The sequence below is a fragment of the Belonocnema kinseyi genome, chromosome 7, assembly GCF_010883055.1.
Source record: "Belonocnema kinseyi isolate 2016_QV_RU_SX_M_011 chromosome 7, B_treatae_v1, whole genome shotgun sequence".
In the NCBI taxonomy this organism is placed as follows: domain Eukaryota; kingdom Metazoa; phylum Arthropoda; class Insecta; order Hymenoptera; family Cynipidae; genus Belonocnema; species Belonocnema kinseyi.
In genome coordinates, this window is record NC_046663.1 from 108,756,281 (window position 1) to 108,782,592 (window position 26,312).

Sequence of the window (26,312 nt, forward strand, 5' to 3'; positions counted from 1 at the left end):
TAGATTTCAACCTACAGTATATTTTTAAATATGAGGAAATTAACTAAAGAGGTTTTATCACGTTTTGTGCGCTTACTCGACCCTCAGGTATTATACGGACAAACTATTTATTGGGAATAATTTCCGATTTGATGAAGTGAAAATTGGAAAAATAGGTCTTTATTAAAAATTCAAATTGTTTTAAAGAAATGTGATGATTGTGCATCAATCTATTAAGATTAGTACATTTTTAAAAAGGGAAAAGAAACAATCCATAAATTTTTATATTTCCATAATTCCTAATTTATAAAGCATGAAACTGATTTAAAACATGAAATTGAAATAACAGTATTTCGTTCGAGAAATTGAGGTAGAAATTATTTGGCCTCGTTTAAAAGAACTGTAAATTAATAAACAAACCCTGCAGATGAAAAGGAATCACATTTAGGCTCTAGTTGACTTTTTACTTTGTTATACATTTGTCTCTAATGAGCCGAAAAGGAGGTGGTTTTAGAAATCTAATTTTGTATTAAACAAGAATAAAATTCCTTTTTTATATATAATGAAGCTAGCGTTTGGATTTTGACTGTTCGAAAATATATAAGGTTATGTTTTTCAAAACCTCGTATACTTTAAATTTCAATAACATTTCTGCTCAGTAGATGGCACTAGCATCTTATTCTTCAGTTAGGTTTGTCTCCGCATGTCGTCGTGGAAGGTTAATTAACGTTAAAGTTTCTAGGCACTTTTTCACATCTCGTGCGTTGAATAATTGTTCAAAACTACAAAATACTCATCTATCTGTTCACGAGTCGTTTCGTGCGTGAATAAATTCCCAAAATCAGAAGGTTCGGTCGTTTGTTTACAACTTTAAGCGTTCGTGACATATGTCTTGTGGTACACAGCAGTCCATTTTCATGAACCGCCGTGATGAAAATTATCGTGCTTATGGTGAGAATGTGAGATCCTTGATCGCTGTCTCATCTTTTCAGTCCAAAAATCGTCGCTTTTTTCGGAACTTGACCTCTCATCTCATTCTGTAAACCTAGCGACCATAAAAGTCAATCAAAATGTGCACAACTTTTCGATAACGAGTGACACCCGGAGCCTATATGGATTTCGCATGAGAAGCCCAGTGCCAGTCACCTTCCATTTGAAACTTTGCACTCCAAAGTAAGTTGCCTTCTAGATCAGTGGACGGATTCTTGTTTTGACATTTGCAATTTATCAGCTGCGAGTTTCCCCTTTTCCAAGTGTCGTGTTTTTTTTTCAAGCATTTCGTGATAAAATCCTGAAAAAAACAGTGTGTCCCGTGAATGTAAAATGTAAATCTCATCTTGTTTTTAAATTTTAACATCGCTGGAAAAATGAACAACATTGCCAGCTGCCCCTTCCACATTTACTCGCAACTCACGCGCTCTGATTTCACTAAACATGAGTGAATCCTGATCATCCAGATTTCAAATTTGTTTTCTTTTCGGGAGCCTTTTAAATGTCACGAGGACCTAGTTACTTTGTGTAAACATGTCGCCCTTCAATTCCATTGTCACGGGAACTCGTGAACGTAAACGTGACTTTATAACTTTATTGCATGGAATAATTTCTTTTTGATATTTGTATTCTTGTGTGGCTTCGAAATGTCGTTCATTGTAATTTTTCGACTGATAATTGCTGCGCCACGTACCAATCGGTAAGGACGTCAAAGTCAAATTAAAACGTATCTACGACGTTTCGAAAAACCAATCACGAGTGCGGGACTTTTTCGAAATAGACCAAGAAAATCTGATAAAATTTGCTTTAACATTTACCGGGCAGATGTTATTAATCTTGTTTTGGTGAAATTTAAAAACGTGGTGACAGTTGAGGAAAAAAATGTCAAAAGTCACGATTAGGATTCTAATTGTTGTGGAAATACTTTGCAGGAAATAAGAGTGGAAAACTTTTGCGTCTGTCAAGTCTCGGCCAAATAAGTCTTCAGAAAGGTGAGCTCTTTTTTGTCTTTGTTCAGAAGAGTTGTGGTTGTGTTGATTTGGAACAGAGAGCTTTTGATGTGATGATTGTGAATTAGACTTCATTCTGCAATATGCCTATGTCAATATAATTTGCATTGTGACAGTGAGTAACAAATTGCCTATATCTGGGATTCGCTGTAATAGTGAGATTTTCATAGTTCAGATCTGAGACCTCAGAAAAATGAACTGTATCGCCACCTGTAATGCAATGTTTACATTCTTCCATTTTTGAGAAGGCAAAATATTACATATGTGCCTTTGTTATGTTGGTTTTGATAAATGTCTTTGTTTCGAACAAATTTTTAAGACCGAAGCAAATCATATTTTTTTACAAGCACCTTGATGTACAATAAGGTGTTCATTCATTTTAAATTGTCGAGTTTGTTAAAAGCATCCAATTTAATATTATTTTATTTCCGCATGCTTCCTGAAAATTGTGTAGTTATATTTACAAATTATCATTATTACGAAAAGTTTAAACTTTGGTTTGAAACTTAAAATGAAGTGTTCGATTTTAAACGCTGCAATTGTACTAGTGACTTTTTTTAAGTTCATGATTGTCGACTTCTTCCGACTTAAAAGTATACGACATAGTGGCAATTTCAATTTATGTTTTTAATTAAAATTATTCCATGTATTAAAAAATGTTTTAATTTTAACTGAAAATGTTCACTTCTGAAAACATTCATATAATTAAAAATTATTAAATCTTGAAGACTTCAAATTTAAATATGTTGCATCCTAAATTGTTCAAATTAAAAATATGGTAATTCTTTTGAGTTTAAAACTAAATTTGTTTCACCATATTTTGATTTTATATTCATTGTGCAACAAGTAAAAGGAAGTTCAGTATAATAGGCTTAAATCATACTTGTATTTCATGCAGGTATTCGTTATATAAAATAAATCAATACTTTAGTTTATAATAACGATTCAGATTTTCGACAACCATTACTTATAATAATTTTGTTCGAATTTTTTTTTTCAATTGTACGTGTACGCAGTAAAGACAAATGAATTGGTTTTGCGCTTACACCTCAGATTTCAATATAAATTGCACTTTTCTGATGCGTCTTTTGATAATGAATTATAACACTGACATTCCTGAAAGAAAAACATCGATTGTAAAAATATTGATACATGTTTGAAAGCCAAACAACAACGTTGGAATTTTTACAGCAGTCTTCCATCTCCGTATAAAAATACTTCTATCATATTTTCGTAGACTTCAGTCACTCCTTAATGTCCTACTTTCGTTACATTTAAAGTAGGTTGCGTATTGATCTTTATTTATTAAGTAATTTCAGTATTATGCACTTCCTTTATGTAAATAAAAATATTACAAATATAAAATTCCAATTTCTAATGATAAAATGTTGGAATTTTTTCCGATATAAAAGATCGTTATCAATGCATCTGATTCACAAAATTTCCCGTTAGACCAATGTGTAATTATCAGTATTGTGTAAGATTCAATATTTGACCAAGATTATCGAAAACAAAACTCAACAATAACAAATTCCACTTCTAGTGTCTCTTGCTTCACTTCTTAAAAATGTTAATATTGTACATATTTTTCTATTATTATTCTCAATAATAATATAAATGAATCAGAAAAGCTTATTTCATTAGAGTTACATTAATATTGAATCTTTACACCAATGGTTAAAAAAAACATCCAACGTAAGCGGATTAAATAAAAGCGTATAAAAAGAATGAGAAGCATCACCAAAGATACTATTGAATTTGAAGACCCACTATTTTATAGAAATATTCCAGTCTTCATTTTCTACCGAGGTCATTTTTAATTTGAGTTTAAATTTAAATACGGCCAAATTTAACCATTTTTAATAGGAGGTTTTCCTAAGACTGAGCACATATATAATTACGTATTAATCAATGAGCCATCAAAATATTTAACAATATTTTAAAATAAAAATAGGATTATATATCAGTCTTTAGATGTGGTATATGATTTTAAATTTAAGCTTTTGAGATTTAGTAATATCAAATTAAGAAAAAAGAAATATAAAAATAAGCACAAATTGTGACATTCCATTATGTTCAAGTCTTCAAGAATAAATAATTTTAAATTGTCTGCCAAAATATTTCATAATTTAAAGTTAAGGGCGACAGTACAGTAATAGATAACCAACATTTTTTTTTAAATGGGCTTTTTACATACAAAATTCTTCAACAATCAAATGCACATTGTGTTAAAAGGATTTTTTGAAAGCTTATTTTTTAATATAATAATGAAAGCATTGTAAATTCAGCACCAGATAACTGACTCTTTGTACTTGTCTCCCATCTTCTTTTTTAATTGCCTAATCTCTTACTTTTTTTAAAACCATTTTCTGACCAACTGCACCTTCCTAAAAGTGTTTAAATGCAGTAAAATAATAAACTACTTAGTTTTTCTAAGAAAATGTCCGTAAATAAAACTATTTGCAACTTTGTGCAGCACCAAAGTACCAATAAAATTCCAACCTAAAAGTTTAAATCTTCCTTTTCTACAAAAAGCAACTTTATTAAAAAAAATTTTTACTTAACTTTTTGCCTTGCGAGCAGAAACGTATAACTTTCTTCTTTTAATAGAATTTTCAACGAAAAATCGTACGTCATAGTGCGATACTGTCACACTAAATCTTTATTAATTCCGAAATAGAATAATTTTTTCGGTTGAAAGCTTATTTATTCTTATTTAGCCCCCCAACATCCCGGGTGCAACTTTTTATTATTTCTTAAAATTGAAAAATAGGTCTTTATTCACTATCTAAAGACGATTTTCGAAAACCATGAAGTTTGAACCTGTAAATTCTGGAATGATTTACTCAGAATTGGTTAGCTTTTTCTGATAAATATAATTTTTTCCATTTAGCAACTCAATGTCTCAGAAGCAAGACTTTATTTTTGGTGTCAACTGAAAATTGCACTTTTCATCGTGATTCGTAACCAAGCCTGGTCTAATTTTGGGTTATTGTGACTTTGAGTTTGTAATATTCCACATTCCCTTTCTCGGAACTGGATAATATTTTTTAATCAAACTTGTTTTATCTTCAAATGGTGATTTTGATTTTACGAAATGTTATTTCGTTCTCCTGAAAAATGCCGATTTTGTCGGTAATCTAGTTATGTACTGCTATCCTTAAACAGTTAACAAAATAAAAAAAAATATTAATAAAAAAATATTAACCAGTTTTCATCTTCATTTTTTATTGTCATCTTTAATTGATATTTTCATCAAAGTAATCTAATCAAAAGATAAATTAAGCGTTCGATTTCAAGCACAATGAAAATAAAGTAGAGCGCTTTCACTTGAAAAACTAAAATAATTTTCGAGTTTAAGAAGATTCAAGTGTTAAAAAAAAATATTTTTATTAGAGGAACTTCAGTCTGAACGCGTTCAAACTTGTACTATCTGAATCGGAAGCGATATCAATTGATTAATCGTACATAGAAGAATTACAAATTTTACCATGACAATAAAAGGTATTGGAAAGTAGGTGATGGCCTACGTTGAAAACAGTTCGATAGTTAACTATAATAACACTCCATTAAAAAAATGTCACATCAATTTATTAAATTACTTTATTTTTATTTAGTAATTTAATGTTAAAAATGCATAAGTACAGAAAAATGTCACATTTATGTGCATCAGAGAATATAGAAAAGTCACATTTTACAATCTAAAATGGAATTTGATCAAATAAGACGTATTGAACAGTATTCGCGTATTAAAAAAAGGAATTTTATTGCGAAATAATTAACTACAATTGTTTTTTAACGTCTAAAACATAAACACTTTTCAGCAGTTCCATAGCATTATTAATATTGCCGCGTTTACATTTTACATTCTTATCCTGATGAGAAGGTATTGGTTTTATGTGAAACGTGTCTCGCGGATTACATACAATTTCGACGTTTTAGGTCCCATGAGTCAGAAAAAATCATTTTTACGTTGGCGTCTGTCTGTCGTCCTTGTTGTCTATGTGCCGGATAACTTTTGGAAGACTGCACGGATTAGATTGTGCTGTGGCAATGTAGCTGAAGTGCCGAACGTTCAAATGAATGAAATATTTTTCCTCATTTTTATTTTATCTATCAATATTCTTTCAACTGCATTTTAAAATATGCATTATAATTCTGTTTCAATAATAAGTGAATTCTAATGTAAATGAACAAACATTTTAGCCCTTTTTATAGTTTACATAATTATCAGTAAAAAATTTCGTTCATTTAAACGTTCGGAACTTCAGGTACATGCTGTGGAACACTTTTTAAGGGTGTAACAAGAAAGTACGAGTTCGTTAGCCAGCTGTTTTGGATACAAATTCAAAAAGATAGCGCATTTTCAAAATGTTTGAGACCATTTTTTCAAGATTAAAAAATTCCATGTGCGGCAATTCGTAGCATTTGGAAATTCGAACAATTCATCCTACCGATTTTTTTTTAATAAAATAAAAAAGATGAGACTTACAGCATTTTCACAATCCAAAAAAGCAAACGAAAATTAACTTTTTAAGCTAAAAAACGCACAATATGAAAAAAAGTCAACGAAAGAAAAACTTTGATTTTTGAAAGTCCTAAACGATTATCGTAATAAATCTTTTTTTGGTACGACGCGTAATTTTTGTTTTAATTGTTAAAATTTTTTGGACAAAAAGACACAAGGTACAATAAAATGTTTAATAAGATAGTTGTTTTTAAATTAGATCTAAAAATTTGCTTTTAACTTTTTTTTTCACACGAGACACATCATGAAAATGTGTCAGTTAAAGTCTAAGGAGCTTTAACAAAAGAGAATTCACAACCACTAAATTTTAGTTATTTGACCTTCAATGCGCGGGCACTTTTTTCGATGAACACGTACCTCTTAAGTTTTATTTTTGGCCAGAATTTTCAAACTCGTTACTGGCTTTAATCAAATCACAAAAGAGCTATTAGCGAAATGTTCATGGGGAAAAATGAAAATGAATAATAATATCTCAAAAGTGTCGAAATTCAGATCGAAAATGTTCGTATTTCAGCATCAGAAGTTGAAAAAAGTGTTACATCTGTGAAAAGTCTAACCAAAAAAAAGCTTACGAGGTAAGTTTTAATTTTAAAAACTAAACATGACGCTTTTAATAAGGCTATGAGAATGCCAAAAAATTGTTATGTGTTTGTTTTTGTTAAAACACAATTTTCATTCATTATTTTTCAATAAAGTTATTTTTTCACATTTTACATAATTTTTTAACGGCTTTTGAATACGTTTGATTAGATTCAATTCAATTTTACATTGTAGAATTTGAGTTTTTCTCCATTTTCTAATGAACCCCATTTTTCTGTAACTTAAAATTTCGCAAATAAAATTTATAAATAAAAACAAAAGTAATTTAATAAATTTATATTATTAATAAGTTCAAAAAGCCCTGTATATTTTTATATTTAAATATGGAAATTTCTTGAATATTGACGTAAAAAATGGAATGACCCTCGTAATTGCACAATTTCCAATAGACCTTTTTCAGTTTTAAATGTTTCAAATTAAATATTTGTTAATGTGATGCCTCAAACTGAAATCAATTTTTGATATTATGCATTATACAGGAAACAAGTTATAGCTAAATGCATTTAAAATTGAACAGTTCACAATCTTGACAATTTTCAAATGTAAAACTTAAGGCTTTGCACATTTTTAAATAGGACTGAGTGCGTTATGCATAATTTTTTATTGTAAATTTAACAATAGTTTTAGAGTATCTAATTACACAAAATGGTGTATCTAAAATGTAATCATTTCAAATTGTAGAGTTTCAAATTAAACAAGTATTGAAATTGGAAACCTTTAAACTTGTATTATTTTAAATTTAAAGTCGAATTGAAACTGTTATAAATTGATTGTAAATAGTAGCATTTCAAATTGAAGAATTTTAAAACTTCAATGTTAAAATGTTCGTAGTTATATGATTTAAAATTTTAAAATTATTTAAATGCACTGTTATATCTTAAAAATTTCCAATTCAAGCCTCTAAAGTTGATAAATATAAATATGAAAATTCGATAGAGAATTACTATAAATATTTCTAGTGGTTCGAGAAGTTTAAAATTTCGAGAAGTGGAAAATAATCATAAACATAAAAATGAAATTTGCAAACTATGCAGTCTATTTATGATCTGAATTAATTAATTCGGAGTATTACAAAAAGGAATTCGTTTTTCCCACAGGCTATTTTAAGAGCTGATGAGGTCGATAGAAAGGTACCGACATTGAAGAGAGATTGTGACAAGTGAAAGTTGTTAACTCGCCTATTTGGATTTTTATTCCGGTCTTTTTTCATTAACCTGTATAGACTAGGGCATAATGAAACAAAAATATTAGTTTTTTTTTAAATTTGATTAGGTCCAAAAGTTGTAGTTTGGTACCTGGATTTGCTACAAAAAGTTGCAGATGAAAAAGATATATCTTATGTTCTAATGTCCATCATAAAGCTAAAAAATACAGAATTTTTATTATTTTGATACACAATAAATGTTCTAATTAATAAAAATGGTTCTAAAAATTAGTATTTACCATAATTATCCTCCGAATACTATGAAGCAATAACACAATACTTAACCATAGTAAACTGTCATTAAACTTGGGAAAAAAATCATGTTTTTAAATGATTAAATGATGTTTTTCTTATTGCTAATAGATTTTTATTCATGGAAAGGGTTCTAAAAGTTCAAACATACACCTAATACACCTATAAATATTCTCCAAAAGATACGCATCGGTACAAAAATTCTCACACATTGTAAATTGTCATTTGCCACTTAAACAAATATTTACCGACGGACAGGAGGAGAAATGTTTTACTTTTGTACGGATACACTACTAAGATTTGAATCCCAGAAAAAGAAGTTGTAATTTTTAAATAAGTATTAAAAAGTGGAGAATTTTGAATTTAAATGTACAAAGTTAAATAATTAAAAAATAGAATATTCCAAGTTGATCAACTGCCAAGTTAAATGTTTTAAATGGAACAATTTAAAGTCAAATGTTACAAATTAATCCACTTGAATTTAACATCTTTATAGAAGTGTTGAACAATCTTATTTTTTTATATCTTACTAATAAAAAATGAAAAATGTTTATTTGAACGATTTAAAATTAAAATATTGAGGATTTAAATAAAGATATGAAGCTAAAAAAATGTCGCATGAATGAATACAAATAAGTTATTTTCGTAACCTAACATTTTTTAGGTCATCAAACTTGAACTATTTTGTATTTGAATTTCAGAGCATTGAAAATTGTAATTTCAAATTTACATTTAAAGTGTTAATTATAGTAAGTCCGAAATGACAAATCTTGGAAAGCAATTTTTAATTATACCTATAAGTATCAAGATTTTATTATTAATGATAGTATTTTGAAAAAGAGAAAATATTATTGATTGTGGGAAAGATTTTGATATATAAAAATTGTTTATTTGAAAACATTTTCTTTCCGGACTTTTATATATATTCGTGATTGGATTTCAAACATAAGTATACTCTATTTCCCCTTTGTTGAGCGCCTTTTGTGCTGTGCTCCCTGTGAATTACTTGAAATGGTAGAATTTTGAAAAATTGGTTCTTAGCCAATTGTCATTCTCATGTGTTAATTTTCTCTTGATAGGTTGAAACGGTTGAAATGGAGAGTTCCGAGGAACCGACGAGCCTGCAGTCGATTTGCCAACTGCGTGCCTCCGAACTCTACCCAAAGACCTTGAGCTTTGAGTGCGAGGACAACACTCTGGCTCTGCCGTTCGTACCGGTCTTTGGAGAATCGGTTGTGGCACTCGGACGAACTTCTGATGGACTCCTGTCACTTTCGAATTACAGACTCTACCTCCAAGCAGGAAAAGCATGCAACAACATCCCCGTCGGTGTAATCGAAACTGTCGAGGTCAAGGAAATGTTCTATCTCCATATTGGTTGCAAGGACGCTCGTTCTTTAAGGTGAGGTTATCTAAGTTGATGTATGATTCAGTAAAACGTCCAGAGTGTGTACATCATTGGAACTTAATTTGACCTTCTAGTTGCTCATTTTCTACGAATGAACATTGTCTGGAATGGTACAAGCGGTTACACAAAGTGATAGGCCCTCGGAAAAGCATGGAAGATGTTTTTGCTTTTGCTTACTATGCATGGTCCACGGAAAATCCGGAAGATCACAAAGGCTATCCCAGACTTGGGAAGGAGACTAGTTCGTACCTGACGACTTTCAAAGCAGAAGTGCGTAACTATGAATTCATAAATGATAGTTTGAAGATCTGCTTTTGGATCTGAAGTAGATTTATTAATTGTTCGAAATTACTTTGTCAGGTGGAAAGATTGAGGTTCAATCTTCATGGGAGTTGGAGAATAAGTCAACTCAACAAGGATTACCGAATGTGCCCCTCTTATCCCCCACAGCTTCTCGTACCAGCTTGCATTTCAGACGACACTCTCGAAATAGTTGCCAAATTCAGGAGTTCACGAAGAATACCTGCCGTCGTTTGGAGGTAAATATTTCCTATATTACATCCGATTTGGTGTACAAAACTTTGTGCAATCCATGTGGACTTTTTTGTAATCTGAAATATTTGTGAAATCTTTTGAAATGTTTGAGATCTTTTGAAATCTTCTAAAATATTTGATGATCTTTGGAATCCTTGCGAATTTCTTGAAATATTTGAAGTATATTGGATTACCTTAAAATCGTTTGGAATCCTAGAAATCTTTGGAATGTTCTGAAATATTTTGAGATCTTTAAATTCTATCGTAATCTATTAAATCCTTCCAATCTTTGTTAAAACTTTGAAATTCTTAAAGTAGGTAAGTCACTCGGAAAGTTTCTGGAATGAATAAGAGAAAGAGAAAATAATCCATGGTACTACTCGACTTTCTGTTTTTTAAAAGTATTCACTAAAAACTGAACGGGAGCGGTGCAAACTACGCTAATTCTCGTTTAAAAACTTGCTTTAAAGTTCATGTATTTGCAGAATCTTTGAAAACGCCTGAAATGTTAAAAACTTTTGAAAGATTTGTGAAATTAATCAAATATTTTAAGATATTGGTAACCCTTGTGAAATCTTTGTGAAATCTTCTGAAATATTTTGAAATCTTTGATATGTTTTGAAATGTTCTGAAGTGTTTTAAAATAACACAGGCCAACAAAAATTACATCTTTTTTTGTACCGAAAGACCGGACTATGTAACCCCGAAATATTTTGGTGTCCTAAAAATGAATCCGTTGTCTAAATTTTTCTTATACGTCAGGTTTTTGACATATCCTAACCTTAAAGTGCAAAATTGGCTATTTTTAGCTACATTTGCGGCATTGATAAGCAAAGAAGGCATTGATAAACTGTAATGGTTAGTGTACGATATCTCGAAGACAAAAAATCTTTTCGGGATGGTCGTTTTTAGGACACCAAAATCCTTTCGGGTCACACAGTCCTGGCTTTGGGTACAAATTTTGTCGACCAGTGTAATTTGATATCTTTGATATCATTGGGAAATATTTTGAAACCATTAAACTCTTTCTGAAATCTTTTGAAATCTATGTGAAAAATTCTTGAAATATTTCCGAAATTTGTGAAAATCTCTTAAATATTTGAGATTTATGGAAATTTTTTAAGAGATTTGAAGTCTTTGTGAAATCTTTGAAATTTTTGCGAAATCTTAAAAAACTTTTGAAATATTTAGAGATCTTAGTAAGCTTTTGCGGTATTTGAAATGTTTCGAAATCTTGGGAAGTCTTCGAAATCTTTCGGAAGCTTTAAAATCTTTCGAAATATTTGTAAAATCATTATTAACATCCTTTAGAGTTATGTGCAATCTGTTTAAATTACAATTTGTGATTTCAGAAATGTCAAAAATGGAGCGGTGATAGCTCGTAGTAGCCAGCCAGAGGTTGGCTGGCTAGGTTGGCGAAGTAAGGAGGATGAAGATCTTTTGAAGGCTCTTTCTGATGCGTGTTCATATGACAGAGGGGAAACAATTATCGATTCGCCCATTAATTATCCTGAGGCAGGAGAGGAGACTGCGCCAGCGAACAACGCCAGTGCAAAAGTAAGAGTCGTGTGACGCTTTCTGATAAGAGTATCTTTGTTTCATTCATTAACGAAGAGATTTTTCCTTGCAGAAAGTACTAATCGTTGATGCAAGGTCTTACACGACTGCGGTGGCGAATCGAGCGCGAGGTGGAGGCTGTGAATGCCCGGAGTATTATCTCAGTTGTGATATTCAGTTCATGAATCTTGCAAACATACACTCAATTCGAAAAAGCTTCCACGCGGTGAGACAGCTCTGCGCATCTGATTCGGAACAACCGAAGTGAGTGATACCAACCATTTAGAATCGTAATGAACTTGTCGTCCTACGCACATTCCGTCATGCTAGAAACGTATCTCATTTCACGTTTATGCCGTAATCTTATAAGTCAGGTCGAGGTAACGAGGAACTTAATTAGAGTCGAAAAGAAACAAGTCAAGGGAAAAAGTCATCTTCTTTGTTGTTATAGTAGCCAAAATGTTGAAAGTTCTGAACGATTGTTTGTTTTACTTTGTTATGAAATTCGCAGAGTGCCCGTTGAATGAGTCATTTTCTTTGACCGTATAAAACCGAGAAATGGTAGTAAATTTGTTACCTGTAATTTTAAAAATTGCTAGTTGCACAACCTTTCCAATCACTTTAAATACCACCTACTTGATATTATGTGAAATTATTTAATTTTGAATGAGTTCGATTTTTAATTCTTTTGAGTTGGAAATAATAATAATTTCAATTATTCAGTTCACAGTATAAAGCTGTGAAAAATATTATTAGATTCTAAGAACATTGAGGGTGAACATTTTTTTTCGCTTGAAAATTAAGTTTTCTCAAATTAGACGGTGATTGAAAATCTAATTTTCAATTGAAATAAGAAATTGTGATTTCTATCTATTGAGTTTTTGAATAAATAGGCGGTGAATTAAAAGTGAGTTTTCATGATAAACTATTGTAAATTTAGGATTGAAGCTGAATACATTATTTTCAATCTGTAAATAATTTTAATTTCATAGATTCATTATTAGACGACACTGACAAATTAAAAACGTTTCAAATTGAGAAATTTCTAATTCAAGACTTCAAAAACATAATCTTTAAAAATTGAGCAATATTGAATGATTTGTTTAACAATTATGAATTGTGAAAATTTCTTTGTACTTGAAGAAAGAATCGAAATATGTCCGGAATTTTTTTCCTTTGATTTAAACGATCACGCTCAATTTAATCACTTTTACTTTAGATCGTCAAATGACATGAGGCTCAACTTATAATTTGTGAATTCCTTTAAAAAAACTTTGAATATTTGTGAAATATTCGAAAGTTTAGTGAAGTCTCTTTAATTTTTTGAAATTTTTAAAATCTTAATGTCTGGTTTAGACTCAAAAGTTGAGTGGTCAACAACCCGCATTAATATTAATTGAGTGGTTGTTTTTATTTTGCAGTTACTTGAGCTTATTAGAAAACACACGATGGTTGCAACACATGTCGGGATTACTGCAAGCAGCAGTAACGGTCGCATCAGCGATCGAGACGGAAGGACGGCCAGTATTAGTTCATTGTAGCGATGGATGGGATAGAACGCCTCAAATTGTAGCATTGGCTCAGATTTTACTCGATCCGTATTATCGGACAATGGAGGTTCGTTTTACATTTTTCCACGTTTTTCAATCTTTGACAAAATGTTTAAACATTGGCAAAGATCTTTGGGACAGAAAGTATTTCAACTTATCTTTGGCACGTTTCAAAATTGAAGTGTATAATCATTAAACCACTCAAAAATTGACCTAGTTTTTATAATGCTTTTAAATATAAACTTTTTTTTATCCGAAAACTTACATAATTTTAGGGTTTCCAAATTCTGTGCGAAAGGGAATGGCTCGATTTTGGCCACAAATTTGCAGACAGATGTGGACAGTCAGTAGGCGGTGAGGATCCGAATGAACGTTGTCCAGTATTTTTACAATGGCTTGACTGCATTCACCAGTTAATCAAACAGTTTCCTTGTTATTTTCAAATGTCGCCTGCATATCTTGTAAGTATTAGGATGTAAAAAATTTAAATAAGAAGTAAAAAGAATTAAGGAGGAGCGTGCAATGAGTGAAATCTAAGATTTTTTAATGCCCTTGAAATATGTTAAATTGCATTAATTCCACGTCATTGTGCAAAATACAAGACTATTTTACCATCTCGTGTTGAAAATATAAGCTTTTAAATAAACATTATTATCATATATTCAATATTTGGTCCCTATGGGTACCCTATTTGAGTCAGGCACTTTGAGAAAATAGAAAATTCAGAGAATTTCTGTGAGAAGTAACTACAAATTAATAAGGGTTGCCAAACAATTACTATTAGTAACTTTTTCAAATGGAAATATCACATTAGTCACTTTTCATTCAATAAGTTAATTCGTGGGCTATTCACTATTAATTTCAGGTCTATACCTATTTTTGTATTCTTTGAATTTTGTCAGGGTATTTATAAAGATTCTGAGAAATTTTGAATAGATTTCAATAATTTGAAGGCATTTTTAAGATTCCAAGGAATTTTTGAAATTAATTTAATTAATTTGAAGTGATTTTAAAGCTTTTGAAACATTTTAGACTAAAGCATTTTTTAGAATTTCTGAAGATAGGGAACAGTTTTACAAGATGAGGTTTTAAAAGATTTTAAAAGATTTCACGTTATTTTATAAGATTTCCCAGGAGTTCAATGATTTTAAGGGATTTTAAAACTTAATATATTGTAATACATTTTCCATGATTTCAGAAAGTATTATCAGAGAATTTCACGGGCTTTGATAACATTGTAGTGGATTTTAAATAACTTATTCATGAGAAGTGAGGTATTTTGTAGGGGCTTAAAGATTTAAAGATACTTAAAATTCACACTGAATTCTTATTAATTTATCCTAAATTCTTTGGCATCCTCTTGAACTTTTTCTTGAATTTTTAAAAGTTTTAATTTAATTGATCTTGGGGATTAATTGATAAGATGATGAAAGGATTCGAAATATTTTAACGTATTTCTGTCAAATTCCTTAGCATTTTTAAGAGCTTTAAACAATTTTAAAGGAGTTTAAAGAATTTTAAAGAATTTAGGTTATTTTAAAAGATTGCAAATAACTGTTTTATTGATTTCAGCAATTTAATGGGATTTAAAACGTTTTTAAATACTTGAGGGCATTGTAAAAGATTCTTAGACTTTAAAAAGTTTCAAAGGCTATAAATATATATAAAAGGATTCGAAATATTGTAGGAAGATTTAAAAGCTTTCCAGAAGTTTTGTATTCATCTCAATAGTTTGAAGACTTTCAAAGGCGAAATGTTTTAGGGTATATAAATAGATTCCAAGGCATTTTCAAGAGATTAACAAATTTCAAGGTATTTCCAAGCGCTTTAATAATTTTAAGGGATTTTAATATTTTAATGGGTTTCACTAATTTTTCAAAAGATATAAGGGATTTCGTGGGGTTTCGAAGATTTAAAGAGATTTTTAAATATTTTTGGCAATTCATTTGTAATTCGCGCCTAATTCTTATTGATTACCCTAAATCTTTTTAAATTGTTTTGAATCCTAAATTCACATAATTTTACACAATTCAATTAATTTTTCCATATTTTAAAATTGTTTTCAATTCACTTGATTGCTTTTTAAATTTAGCTTGATTTGTTATGAATTTCATTTAATTCTTGTAATTTCTTTGAAATTTCTCTAAATTCATTCAAAATAGATTTTAATTAATCAATTTTTTCGATTTTTAAAATTGTTTTAATTGATTTGAATTCTTTTGAATTTAACATGGATTGTTTTGTATTCATGAGTCAGTTTTTATGTTAGAAATGAGTAGAGTTTCAAAAGTTTCAAGAAATTTTTTTTTTAATTGGACCTGAAATCTTTTAAATTCTGTTTAATTTTTTAATTTACATGAAACCTTCTAAATTCCCTGAATTTAGTCGATTAGCCTCACCTTGAATTCTTAGGCATTTCATCAAATTCTTTTAATTCCCTTAAATTTTTCTAAGCTCATTTCAAAGTCACCGCATTCAATGAAGTTTTTTCATATTTCAAATTATTTGGAATTAATTTGATTTTTTATAATTCACTATGAACTTGTATGAATTTCATCGAATTCTTCTCTTTTATCTCAAATTCCTCTAAATTCATTCTAGTTTTACATAAATCAATGGATTTTTCTTATTCTTAAACATTTTTTTCAATTCACATCAATTCTTTTGAATATAACTTAAATTGTTCTGAAATCTTTGGAATTTATCCTGCATTTGTTATCCTTTGATAGCGAAAAAAGTACCCTATGATCGTGACAAAAAGTACCCTTAGGTCCCTATATTTTATTTCGTAGGGACTGTGAGGCCTGAAAAAGTCATAAAAATGATTGAACTGAAAACTCACCACCAATTAATATATAATAATGTTGCACGAGGGCGCCAATTTGGTCGAAACAAACTAATTGAATATTTAGAATACCAACAGAGTTACGAAGCTAATAACACACAAAAAGTGAAGTAAAACTGCATCCAACTTCCGTTCAGTTTTCCAACCTAACTATGATTTTCTCGCGTCAATAAACACTTCAATAATCATATTTAATTCATTTTTTAGAAGTTATTCTGGTAGTGGAAAAGTATTTCTTGTTCATTTGTATTTTAATTATTATAGTTTAAAACTATAAGAAATGTTATGGTTTATAATGAGAAATGTGATGTTGTTTTTGGGTATTTAATAATTATTATTTATATAATAATTGAATAATAATGTGAAATTAGAAGCGCCATATATACAGTATTATGGAATTCTTACGAAATAAGTTATCTTCTAAACTCTTTGTTTATATTTCATAAGAACGTATTTACAACTTGTTCCTAGATATTATTATGATCTCGAAGTTGCCCTGTTCATCTTAAGGCGACAGATTCAAGATATATATTTTTTTTATTTTCAGGTTAAATTAGCACAACATACGTATTCGCAACTTTTTGGAACCTTCCTTTGTAACACGAGGCAGGAGAGGCTTAGAGAGAGAATACAGGAACGCACATATTCAGTATGGCGTTTTCTCAATTCCAATTGCTTTATAAATCATTTGTATTCACCTCTGAAAAATCAAGTAAGTTTACTGCACCATAAAGTTAAAATACAAATTACATACTATATTAAAGTTGTAAATTTGTCTTTTTATAGGTATTATGGCCCAGTTGCAATGTGAGGGACTTGTCACTTTGGTCAGAAGTTTATCTGGGTTCCCTGGAAACGTCTCTTGGAGTCAGCGACATAAAACAGAGGATGACAATGATCGACAGTGAAAATGGCGAAAACGAGGAACCTCAGGGACAAATGACTAAAACTCGATCGTATGGTGACCTCATTCGTGCACAAGATCATTTGGCTCGTATTCATCGAAGGCTCAGTGATCCCAGTATTTCTATTGAGAAGTAAGTTTTAATACTTTCAATATTGTTATTATTAAAAAAAAAAAAAACATTTCTGTGGCGAAATGTTGTCACAGGCTTATACTGCCCAATATGTCGAAGGCATTTTTGGTTAGAGTTGGATTTTTTATTTGATCATTTTGCACGGGGCTCTCCCGGTATATTATTATTATTATTATTATTATTATTATTATTATCTCTATTGAATATTTAATTATATCTTTCGAATCCGAAAACCTACCAACTACGAAATTGGCACAAATAAGAGGAACCATAAATCTAATAAAAATGGGGTTGAACGAACACCGAAATGTTGATAGATCTTTTATAAATGGTTTTTTTTTATTGTGATTTAAAAAATATAAAAATAAAAATAGACTAGAGAAACAAAGAGAGAAGGGAATCTGAAGGTTTCCGTTTTTTATTTCCTCTATTCTTAATTTCTTAATTTAGTATCTATTAAACATTTTTTAATGGTTATTTCTTGCGCAGAAAATTCGATATCTTGAATCTTGAAAATCAAATAGAAAAGGATGAGATCGCCGACAATGAAAAACTTGATGAAATAGTCGAGAAGCAGAAGGAAGCTGATGAAAAAAGAAGTGCGTTTAGTGTTAAGAAAGAACCAAACAAAGTACCCTCAAATACGTCCGGAGATAGTTCGACTGATACCTTGATTCCTAATAACGACCTTGCCATTATAGGTACCACGAATGGCGAAATAGAAGCGTAAGATTTCCTCCACTCAATTAAAAATTACATTATTTATATTCAGCAATAACTACTTTACTAACAACAATTAAAAGAAATCTCAGTGGTATCATTATTTTCCATATTTTGAAATCGGCTTTGGAAAAATAAAGTTAATTTTTTCTTTCAGATTACAAGTAAGTCCAACGCAAAATGTAGAATCGCAATTGATTGAGCCGGGAACAAGTCGAAGGAATTGTAATTGCAATCGTGTTCATGCTGAATGCAGTGACTTGAGTGAAACAAGTGCGCCGCTAATTTCTCTGTCACCGAGCAGTGTTTGTCCACCGTCTCCCATCCATCAGGAAGTCATAATCGATAATCCTGATAGGCTCGATGACGTAGATGGCCTTCCTTTGATTCATTGCGATATTCAGCTCCGAGTTCAACAAATCATTGTGGAACACAAGGTACCACAAGTTTGTTACGAATAAATCTGTTTCTCATTAGGTATTTCATCTTTGCTCACAAGGTATTTTTTATTACTAAAATGGAGATCCAAAGTAGAAAATAATTTACGTTTAGACTATTCCATAAAGCCTGCCAGATAGATTTTTCCTACTTTTAGTCTTTTTTAAGAGAAATATTTGTTGAAAAAAATATTTCATTACTTTAAGAGTATTGTTAATTTTTGTTATTTTTACACCTTTGTTGTGAATTCAAATAATTTTATATACAAGTTTTTATGTTTTAAATAAATGTTATTGGCTCATTGTTTTCTAAATTGTGTGTTCGTTTAGTCCGATCCCTTTTGGTTTTGATGAAACTTTTCTTTTGGGTCCTCGTAGATGTAATAACTAAATTATTTAAGACTGAGATCGTTCAAAATTGAAGTACATACTTTAATGATTTTTATTTTAAAATGCTTAAAATTGAATAGTTATTAACAAAGAGCTTCAGTAGTTAAGCATATTTAATTTTAATATGTTAAACATTAAATAATCTCAATTCAAAAGCGTTTGAAATTTAACCGTTTTTAACCCTAATAATTGTAGAATTTAAATATGTAGCATTGAAACTGATTTAGTTTTATATAACGAATTTTCTAGCGTTATGGAACTTTCCGTAAGTCTAAACCCTTTTCCAGTTCTTTCAGGGCTCACGTTACGGAAAATTCCGTAATACTAGAAAGTGCCGGCAAAATAAATGGTTAAATATTGTACAATTTCATATTAAAAACAGAATGTCAATATTTTTAAAAGAAAAACGTTTAAAATGTGATATTTTCATATTTAATCTTTCTAAATATAACAATTATAAATTGAAAGCGATTTGCATTTACATTTCAAATAGAATATGGACGATTTGGATTTTAATACGTTACAAACACTGCATAATTGCAGGTTGAAACACACAAGATTTTGGATAACAAAAAGATGATTAAAGCGTTTGAAATTTATATATATTTTATAATTTTATAATTAATTTATAAATAATTTATAAATTTATAAATAAATATAATTTATAAATTTATAAATAAAAGCCTTGATAGTTTATCAATTTTAACTTTAGTTCATTGAAACTATAATAATTTGGAGGCGAAAGCGAATGATTAAAATTGAATAATATATAATGTAAAGCGTTCAAAATTGAACAATTTGCGATTGCAAGCCTTTAAAATTAATCAATTTTGAATTGAAATCGATCCGAATTCATTCAAAATGAAAGCCTTCCATTTTAGGAATAGAACGTTGGACATTGAATCATTTACACTCAAAAGGCTATGAAATTGAAAACTCATATCCAAATATGCAAAGTTTTATCGTTTCAATTATAAATTGTAATTTCAAATTAACAACTGAAAGAACGATTTGAATTAAAAGCATCTAGAATCAAACCACTTTGTAACAAATATTATAATTACATATGAAAACATGAAATGTTTGATTTCAAGTTGACCAATGTATCTTTCAGAAAAACATATTGTGCTAATCGTAGTTTTTTTATCACGTTTTGTTACTCTTATTAGATAAAAGTAGTTCATTTTGAACACAGTATTTCGTTGGCAGGGTGGCTTTTTCAAATGAATGAAAATGAGACTAAAAACCCAACATTAAAAAAATATTACGTTTAATTGATTAAGTTTGAAGTTTGATTTGATCTAATTCTTATGAATTAAAACTTTGGCACTGTTGGATCTCCATTGTAGAAAAATTATACTCAAATGACGAACAGGGGAAACAAATAGACCCTGCTTGAAAAACACATAATTTGAACAATACTTGTTTATTCTTCGTCATTCGTTTGTGATAATCAGGCTTCACAGTGAGTCCGCTAATGCTCCTAGAACATACCTACAATATTTCCATTAAAGTGGAAAGCATCCCCTAGAAGTACAAATCCTCCTCCTTAAAGTGCCCTCTTTAGCAGTCATATTATTATTAGTTTGTTTTCTGTTGTTATCAGATATTTGGTTATCATTATTTAACATGACTATAATTATTAATTATTCTAGATAAAAGTGTATATTTTATAGTTTACTCTGCTGCCTACTTTTTGTGATATGCAGGGTGAATTGGCTGATTTCAAAAATTAATTGTAGCTGTTATACGCTACTCTCTTGCAAGATTACGTACTTCAGCGAAATCTTCCTGTAGAAAATCTGTGGAATATAATATATTTTCAAAGCTCTGTAAAATATGGGTGAAAATTTGTTAGATTAGTGAGTGTGAAGTATTTTTTGAATAAAGTGAAACTATCGTTTATAAGTAAAAACAACTGCTTTTCTTTTTACAAAAATAAGTTTTCCAGAATAAGGTCTTTGCATGATATTGATATATTGATAAGTAAGTTAAGAATATAAATGATAAGAATGAATGAATGAATCATGCAGTGCCTTTACTCCCTACAAATTTCATATTCGATTCGGAAATAAAAAATCGATAGGTTATTTATGCTAAACGCTGTGAAGTCTGAGTAACGTATTTTATATAAGGTCATTCTAAGAATTTTTTTTTATTAATCACATTCTGCACTTAACACTGTTGCAACTTCACTTTCTTTCTTTTATTTTTTCACACTGCACAGTGTATTGTTACTAATTAAACAAGTTTTAGTGATGACGTTGATGGTTAATTTTAGTTTGCTCTGTTTTTATTTTATTTTGTTAAATCGCCCAGAAAAATTATAAACCCGCTTCCAGACACAATTTCGGTGGCGGTGGTATTTTTTTACTAACACGAAATAACTCTATTTTTATTTTACGTAAAAAATGCTAAGGTATTTTTTTGAGTGCAGCTCAAGGAAGAAGCATTGCGGAAAGAACTTCATACAAATAGATTGGCGTTGATCAAACAAGTCTGCTGCAATCACACTGCAGATACTGATCGAATCGATGACATAGTACGTAATTCTGTAAATTCAAATTTATTTAATAAACTTGACTGTTTGCTTATAGTTGTTTAAAGATATTTTTCAAATCATTTTCTAGTTTTTGGTAGTGAATTCAAGAATAGTTAAAATATAAATCTGGCAAAAAATTACAGTGATATGAATTTCTATTATGCAAAAATGTTAGTTACAATTTGAACATTTTATCGAAAGAAGGAATTTTAAATAATTTCTTGCTTCCAGGGTTCGCTTCCTGATTCCATGGGGAGTACTGGTGACCATGGGGAATCTATACCGTCTGACATGTCCTGGGAAGCAGTAGAAGAATTAGCACCAGCTCCAACGCTTTGGGTACCTGATCATGCCGTCGATCATTGTATGGGTTGCGGCATCGAGTTCTGGCTGGGAAGACGTAGACATCACTGCCGGTAATTTTTCTTAATTAGAAAAAATAATTTAAATCTAAAATGAGTAATAAATTTGGTTGAAGTTGATCGGTGACCAGTGGCCACTGTTCCGGGAAATTTGGGAAATCACGAGTGAATTTATTATCTGATTGTCACTTGGTATCACATGAAATATTGTAAGATTGCACGAATTCGTTTGCAAACTCTTCGAACTTGTACAATTCTCTATTATAAAATTAAAATGGTTCAATTCAGAGTATCTACTCCCCTGGAAAACCTGGAATTGTCAGGGAATGTTTTTGAACGTGCCTAAATTTCTTTTTAAATTATAATGCAACCTTAGATAATGATGTTTCTTCATTCGCAAAAGTAACTTTATAGTATCGGTATTATACCTTTTCAAATCAAACTTCTTTTGATCCTTTTTATTAATCTCTGAAAAATATATTATTCAAATTATTGGTAGGTTAAATAGATTGCTGAATAGATTCGTAGATTGCTGAGGGGAAAACAAGGGACCAGATGCATGGGATTTAGTTCATTTGCGCCCTATTTTGCTAATATCTCCATAAAAGCTAATTTTTTCTATATAAGTACATTTGAAAAATATTTTTTATTTTTCAATTACTATTTAATGAAATAATAAAATAAAATAATAATAATAATAATAATAATTAATTTCAAAGACATTACAGAAATAAATTTCTGTTCTATGCATTTGGTCCATTTTTTCTCCGCAGCTTTCACCGAAGTGAAGCTAGCTAATGGTTGAAGTGAAAATACTTAATTGCCGACTCTATTATATATTTATTGAACGACACTGCAATGAAAATGCTTTTATTAAAATTTCAGATATATAAAACAAATACTTTTGCATGCATAAATATTCTATTATCTATGTAATTTGTATTTCAATATTTTTTCAGTGCAAAATTACCGAAATTATATTCATTAAATAACATTTTTCTTGCCACCTACAGAAGGACATGTTGACACTATAAAAATTAGTCATTTCAGTAATTTGAAAGTCATCTGAAGGTAGAAAAGGTATTTCTTCATTTTTAGTATTTCCAGAGGTTAGATAATTATGTTTTAAAATATAATTGAATAAATATTAGTTTCTAATTTGAGTAGATTTAATATGTTTGAAATTTTCGAATGATACTTTCAAAACCAGTTATTGACATACGTATCTCTCAATTAACGACACCCAGCAGAAGCCAGTTTTTAGGGAATTACACGCATTTTTTTATTGATATCTATGTTGCTATGATAGCTATTTGCTTTCTTCTTTCCTAGGACGTCTCCTTCTAAGGGCCTTTAATGTGTTTATTTTCGGCAAAAGTTTCGTCTTTTTTTCTTTTAAAAACACCCATAATTGTACAAAATAATGTTCTTTAGTGTCACTATTAAGCCATTTCCCTTTCGGGGTAGGCGTGACTCACTCGGTGGGGAAAGGAGTAATGTGGGGAAGGGATAGACAATTTTCAGATTGATCCAGAATTCTCGTGTTATTTATGTAAACAACACGTTCGTTCTGCAACATTGCTCCGACCCTGGTTGCTGCTCAATCTCTCTAGCAATCACCCCAAGGGAAGATCCTCACAAAGTCGTTATGTAAGGTTCCCCATTTGGGTCCATTAGTGGCCAAAGTCTTTTGTTTCAGGCGTCATTCACTCTACTGACACTCTTTTTATTAACTATTTTTCGCCATATTTTTCTGTTCTGGCATACTTCTCTAGCTTCTTTTATGGCCATGCATTTTTTCATGCAGGCTCTCGTGTTTATGTGGCTTCTTATGTCTCTTCTAACTAGGGTCTCATTCACACATTCTAACCATTCTTTCCGCAGTCTACCTCTGGGCACGCTGCCATTTACTTTACCTTGATACACTTGTTTCGTTAGTCTTTCATTTGGCATTCTCTCAACATTCTTTTAGAATTATCTCGTTGCTTACTTTGTCCATCAGAGTTTTCCCGCATATTATGCGCATGAAAGCCTTCGATTGACTGCCGTAACAACCTTATCATCTGCGAATGCTAACCCACGTACCCTTACTGTTTCGAGATCCACACCCTCTTCGTCGAAAAGAGTCATTCTTAAACACTTGTCCATAGATAATATAAATAACCATGAAGACATAACACATCCTTGTCTAACTCCTTGAATAATATCGAAATAGTCACTCAATTTCCCATTCACCCTTACACTCGCTTTGCTACCCGTACATACTGTTTTTATAGCTTGTAGGAGCCATCAATTGACTCCATACGCTTTCAGGACTTCCCAAAGTTTACTTCTATCTACCTTGTCAAAAGCTTTTTCTAGGTCAACAAATGCACAGAAAACTTCTTTTCCTACTCTCAAACTTTTTTCTGTAATTTGCCTTAAGCTAAATATTTGATTCGTACATGACCTTCCTGGCATAAACCCACTTTGGACTTCCTAAATCTTTGCTTCTGTTATTTTCATTACCCTACGAATGATTATTTTTGAGTGTATTTTACTTACGGTACTTAATAAGCTAATTCCTCTGTAATTATTGCAGCCGCTTTTATCTCCCTTTCTTTTGTATATTGGTAGGATAATCGCTTTTTCCCCATCATCTGGGACATCTCCCATCTCGAAACATAAATATATCAATTCGCACAGTCTATGTGGTATGTACTCGCCACCGTGTTTAATCATTTCACCATTAATACAGTCTACCCCGGCAGCCTTACCATTTTTCAAGTTCTTAATTATATCCCTCACCTCAGTGACATATACTTTCTTAATTGATTTTTCTAACGCATCGTGTTTAATATCGAAGTTGTGGAGTCCTATATCTTCATCGCCGAATTGTCGCCTAAAATAGTCTCTGAAAGCCTTTAGTATTCCGTCTGCATCATATACCATTTCCCCCCTACTATTTCTCATGTTGATAAAGTCTGTACTTTTGTTTCCTTTCATTTTTTGTAAAGCAGTTTCTTGCCTCCTTCAAAGTCGTTTTGTATTTTCTTCTCTTCCTCTGCTCTAATTCAATCTTTACGTTCCTTAATTAATTGTTTGAGTATCCTGCTTTTGTGTCTATAATCATTTCTAAGTCTTTTTCTTTCCTCATTGCTAAGACCTGCGATGTTTAAAGTTCTCCTGTACGCTTCTCTCTTTGCTTTTTGGGCAGCCTGAATTTCATCATTCCACCACGCGTCACCAGACATTCTTTCTACAACTGCAATACCACACACTTTGATCGCACATCTAACAATGATATCCTGTAACTTTGTCCAGGCGCCCTCTATATCTTTGATTTTTATACGGTCCTCTCATGTTGCCCTATCTATGCTTTCGATTATCTTATTTTGGAAATCTATTCGCACATCCGGTTTTTGTAGGTTCTCAAATTTGATTCGCGTTTGTTTTGCTTTCTTGGTTCTCTTTTTTCTCCATCCCCGACCTAAGTTAATTTTTGAGATCAGAAGGTAATGATTAGTATTGCATTCAGAACCCCTCATGACCCTTGTATCTTTGACTAACTCTCTTAGTCTTTCATCTGCAACAACAAAGTCAATTATACTGCGGCTATTTCCTTTAGATCAGGTGTACATATGGATCATTTTATGCCTAAACTAAGTATTTTTAATAAACAGACCCCATTCTAAGCATAGACCAACAGTAGAATTATTCTTTCCCATATTCGCAAATATTTATTGTGTCATTTAAAGTGTCCCAGAAGGCGTCTTTTACTTCTCTGGGATCACTATCAACTGGTGCATAGCGTGCTATGATAAATAGTCTTCTGATTCCTACTTTCATTCTAGCCCACAGCAGTCTGGGAGATACGAAATCATGGTCTCCGAGATGCTGCTTTGCTCTTTTATTCAGAATCAGACCTACTCCTTGTCTACCATGTGATTCACTGTCTATTCCTGACCATATTTCAAATTCGCCTTTCAACACGCCGTTTTCTATGTCTAGTTTCGCATCCCTTTTTCTTTATTTCAGGCACACATAAAATATCTAGTTTCCTCACGTCCGTAGTTTCACGCAATTTTTTTACCTTGAGATGATTTACCCCCTTAGCATTCCAAACACCCAGTCTCCATTCGTCGCCTGAAACATGACCTTTAGATTTTTCGTGTGCTTGCCTTTTGTCAATTAAAGTTCCAGTCCTTTCCGAGGCTATTTTGTAGTTCGGATTATTCATTGTTTAGATTATACGCCCAACTACCACCTTTATGCAATAAGTTTATTTTCTAAGCCGAAATCATGTCAAAGTTAAGTAGCAAATCGTCATATGGTGGAGATTGTAGTTATAACGTCAGTCCCACCAAACTTCAATTAATAAGGAAGGT

General features: G+C 30.9%; 1 protein-coding gene across 2 annotated transcripts in view; it reads left to right on the forward strand.

Annotated features, from left to right (window-relative positions):
• Positions 1-689: 689 nt before the first annotated feature.
• LOC117175931 (myotubularin-related protein 3) overlaps positions 690-26,312 on the forward strand; it is a 31,331-nt gene continuing 5,708 nt past the window's right edge. For both annotated transcript variants that reach the window (XR_004467552.1, XM_033365782.1), the window contains exons 1-15: positions 690-1,152; positions 1,902-1,961; positions 9,643-9,965; positions 10,046-10,241; positions 10,332-10,510; positions 11,858-12,062; positions 12,136-12,326; positions 13,484-13,679; positions 13,888-14,073; positions 17,005-17,169; positions 17,244-17,494; positions 17,984-18,220; positions 18,372-18,651; positions 21,479-21,583; positions 21,815-21,999. Coding sequence is in view for 1 of the 2 variants with exons in the window: in XM_033365782.1 (XP_033221673.1) it covers positions 9,658-9,965; positions 10,046-10,241; positions 10,332-10,510; positions 11,858-12,062; positions 12,136-12,326; positions 13,484-13,679; positions 13,888-14,073; positions 17,005-17,169; positions 17,244-17,494; positions 17,984-18,220; positions 18,372-18,651; positions 21,479-21,583; positions 21,815-21,999 (2,684 nt within the window). In the remaining variant the exon portion in view is untranslated. The remainder of the gene's footprint in view (positions 1,153-1,901; positions 1,962-9,642; positions 9,966-10,045; positions 10,242-10,331; positions 10,511-11,857; positions 12,063-12,135; positions 12,327-13,483; positions 13,680-13,887; positions 14,074-17,004; positions 17,170-17,243; positions 17,495-17,983; positions 18,221-18,371; positions 18,652-21,478; positions 21,584-21,814; positions 22,000-26,312) is intronic.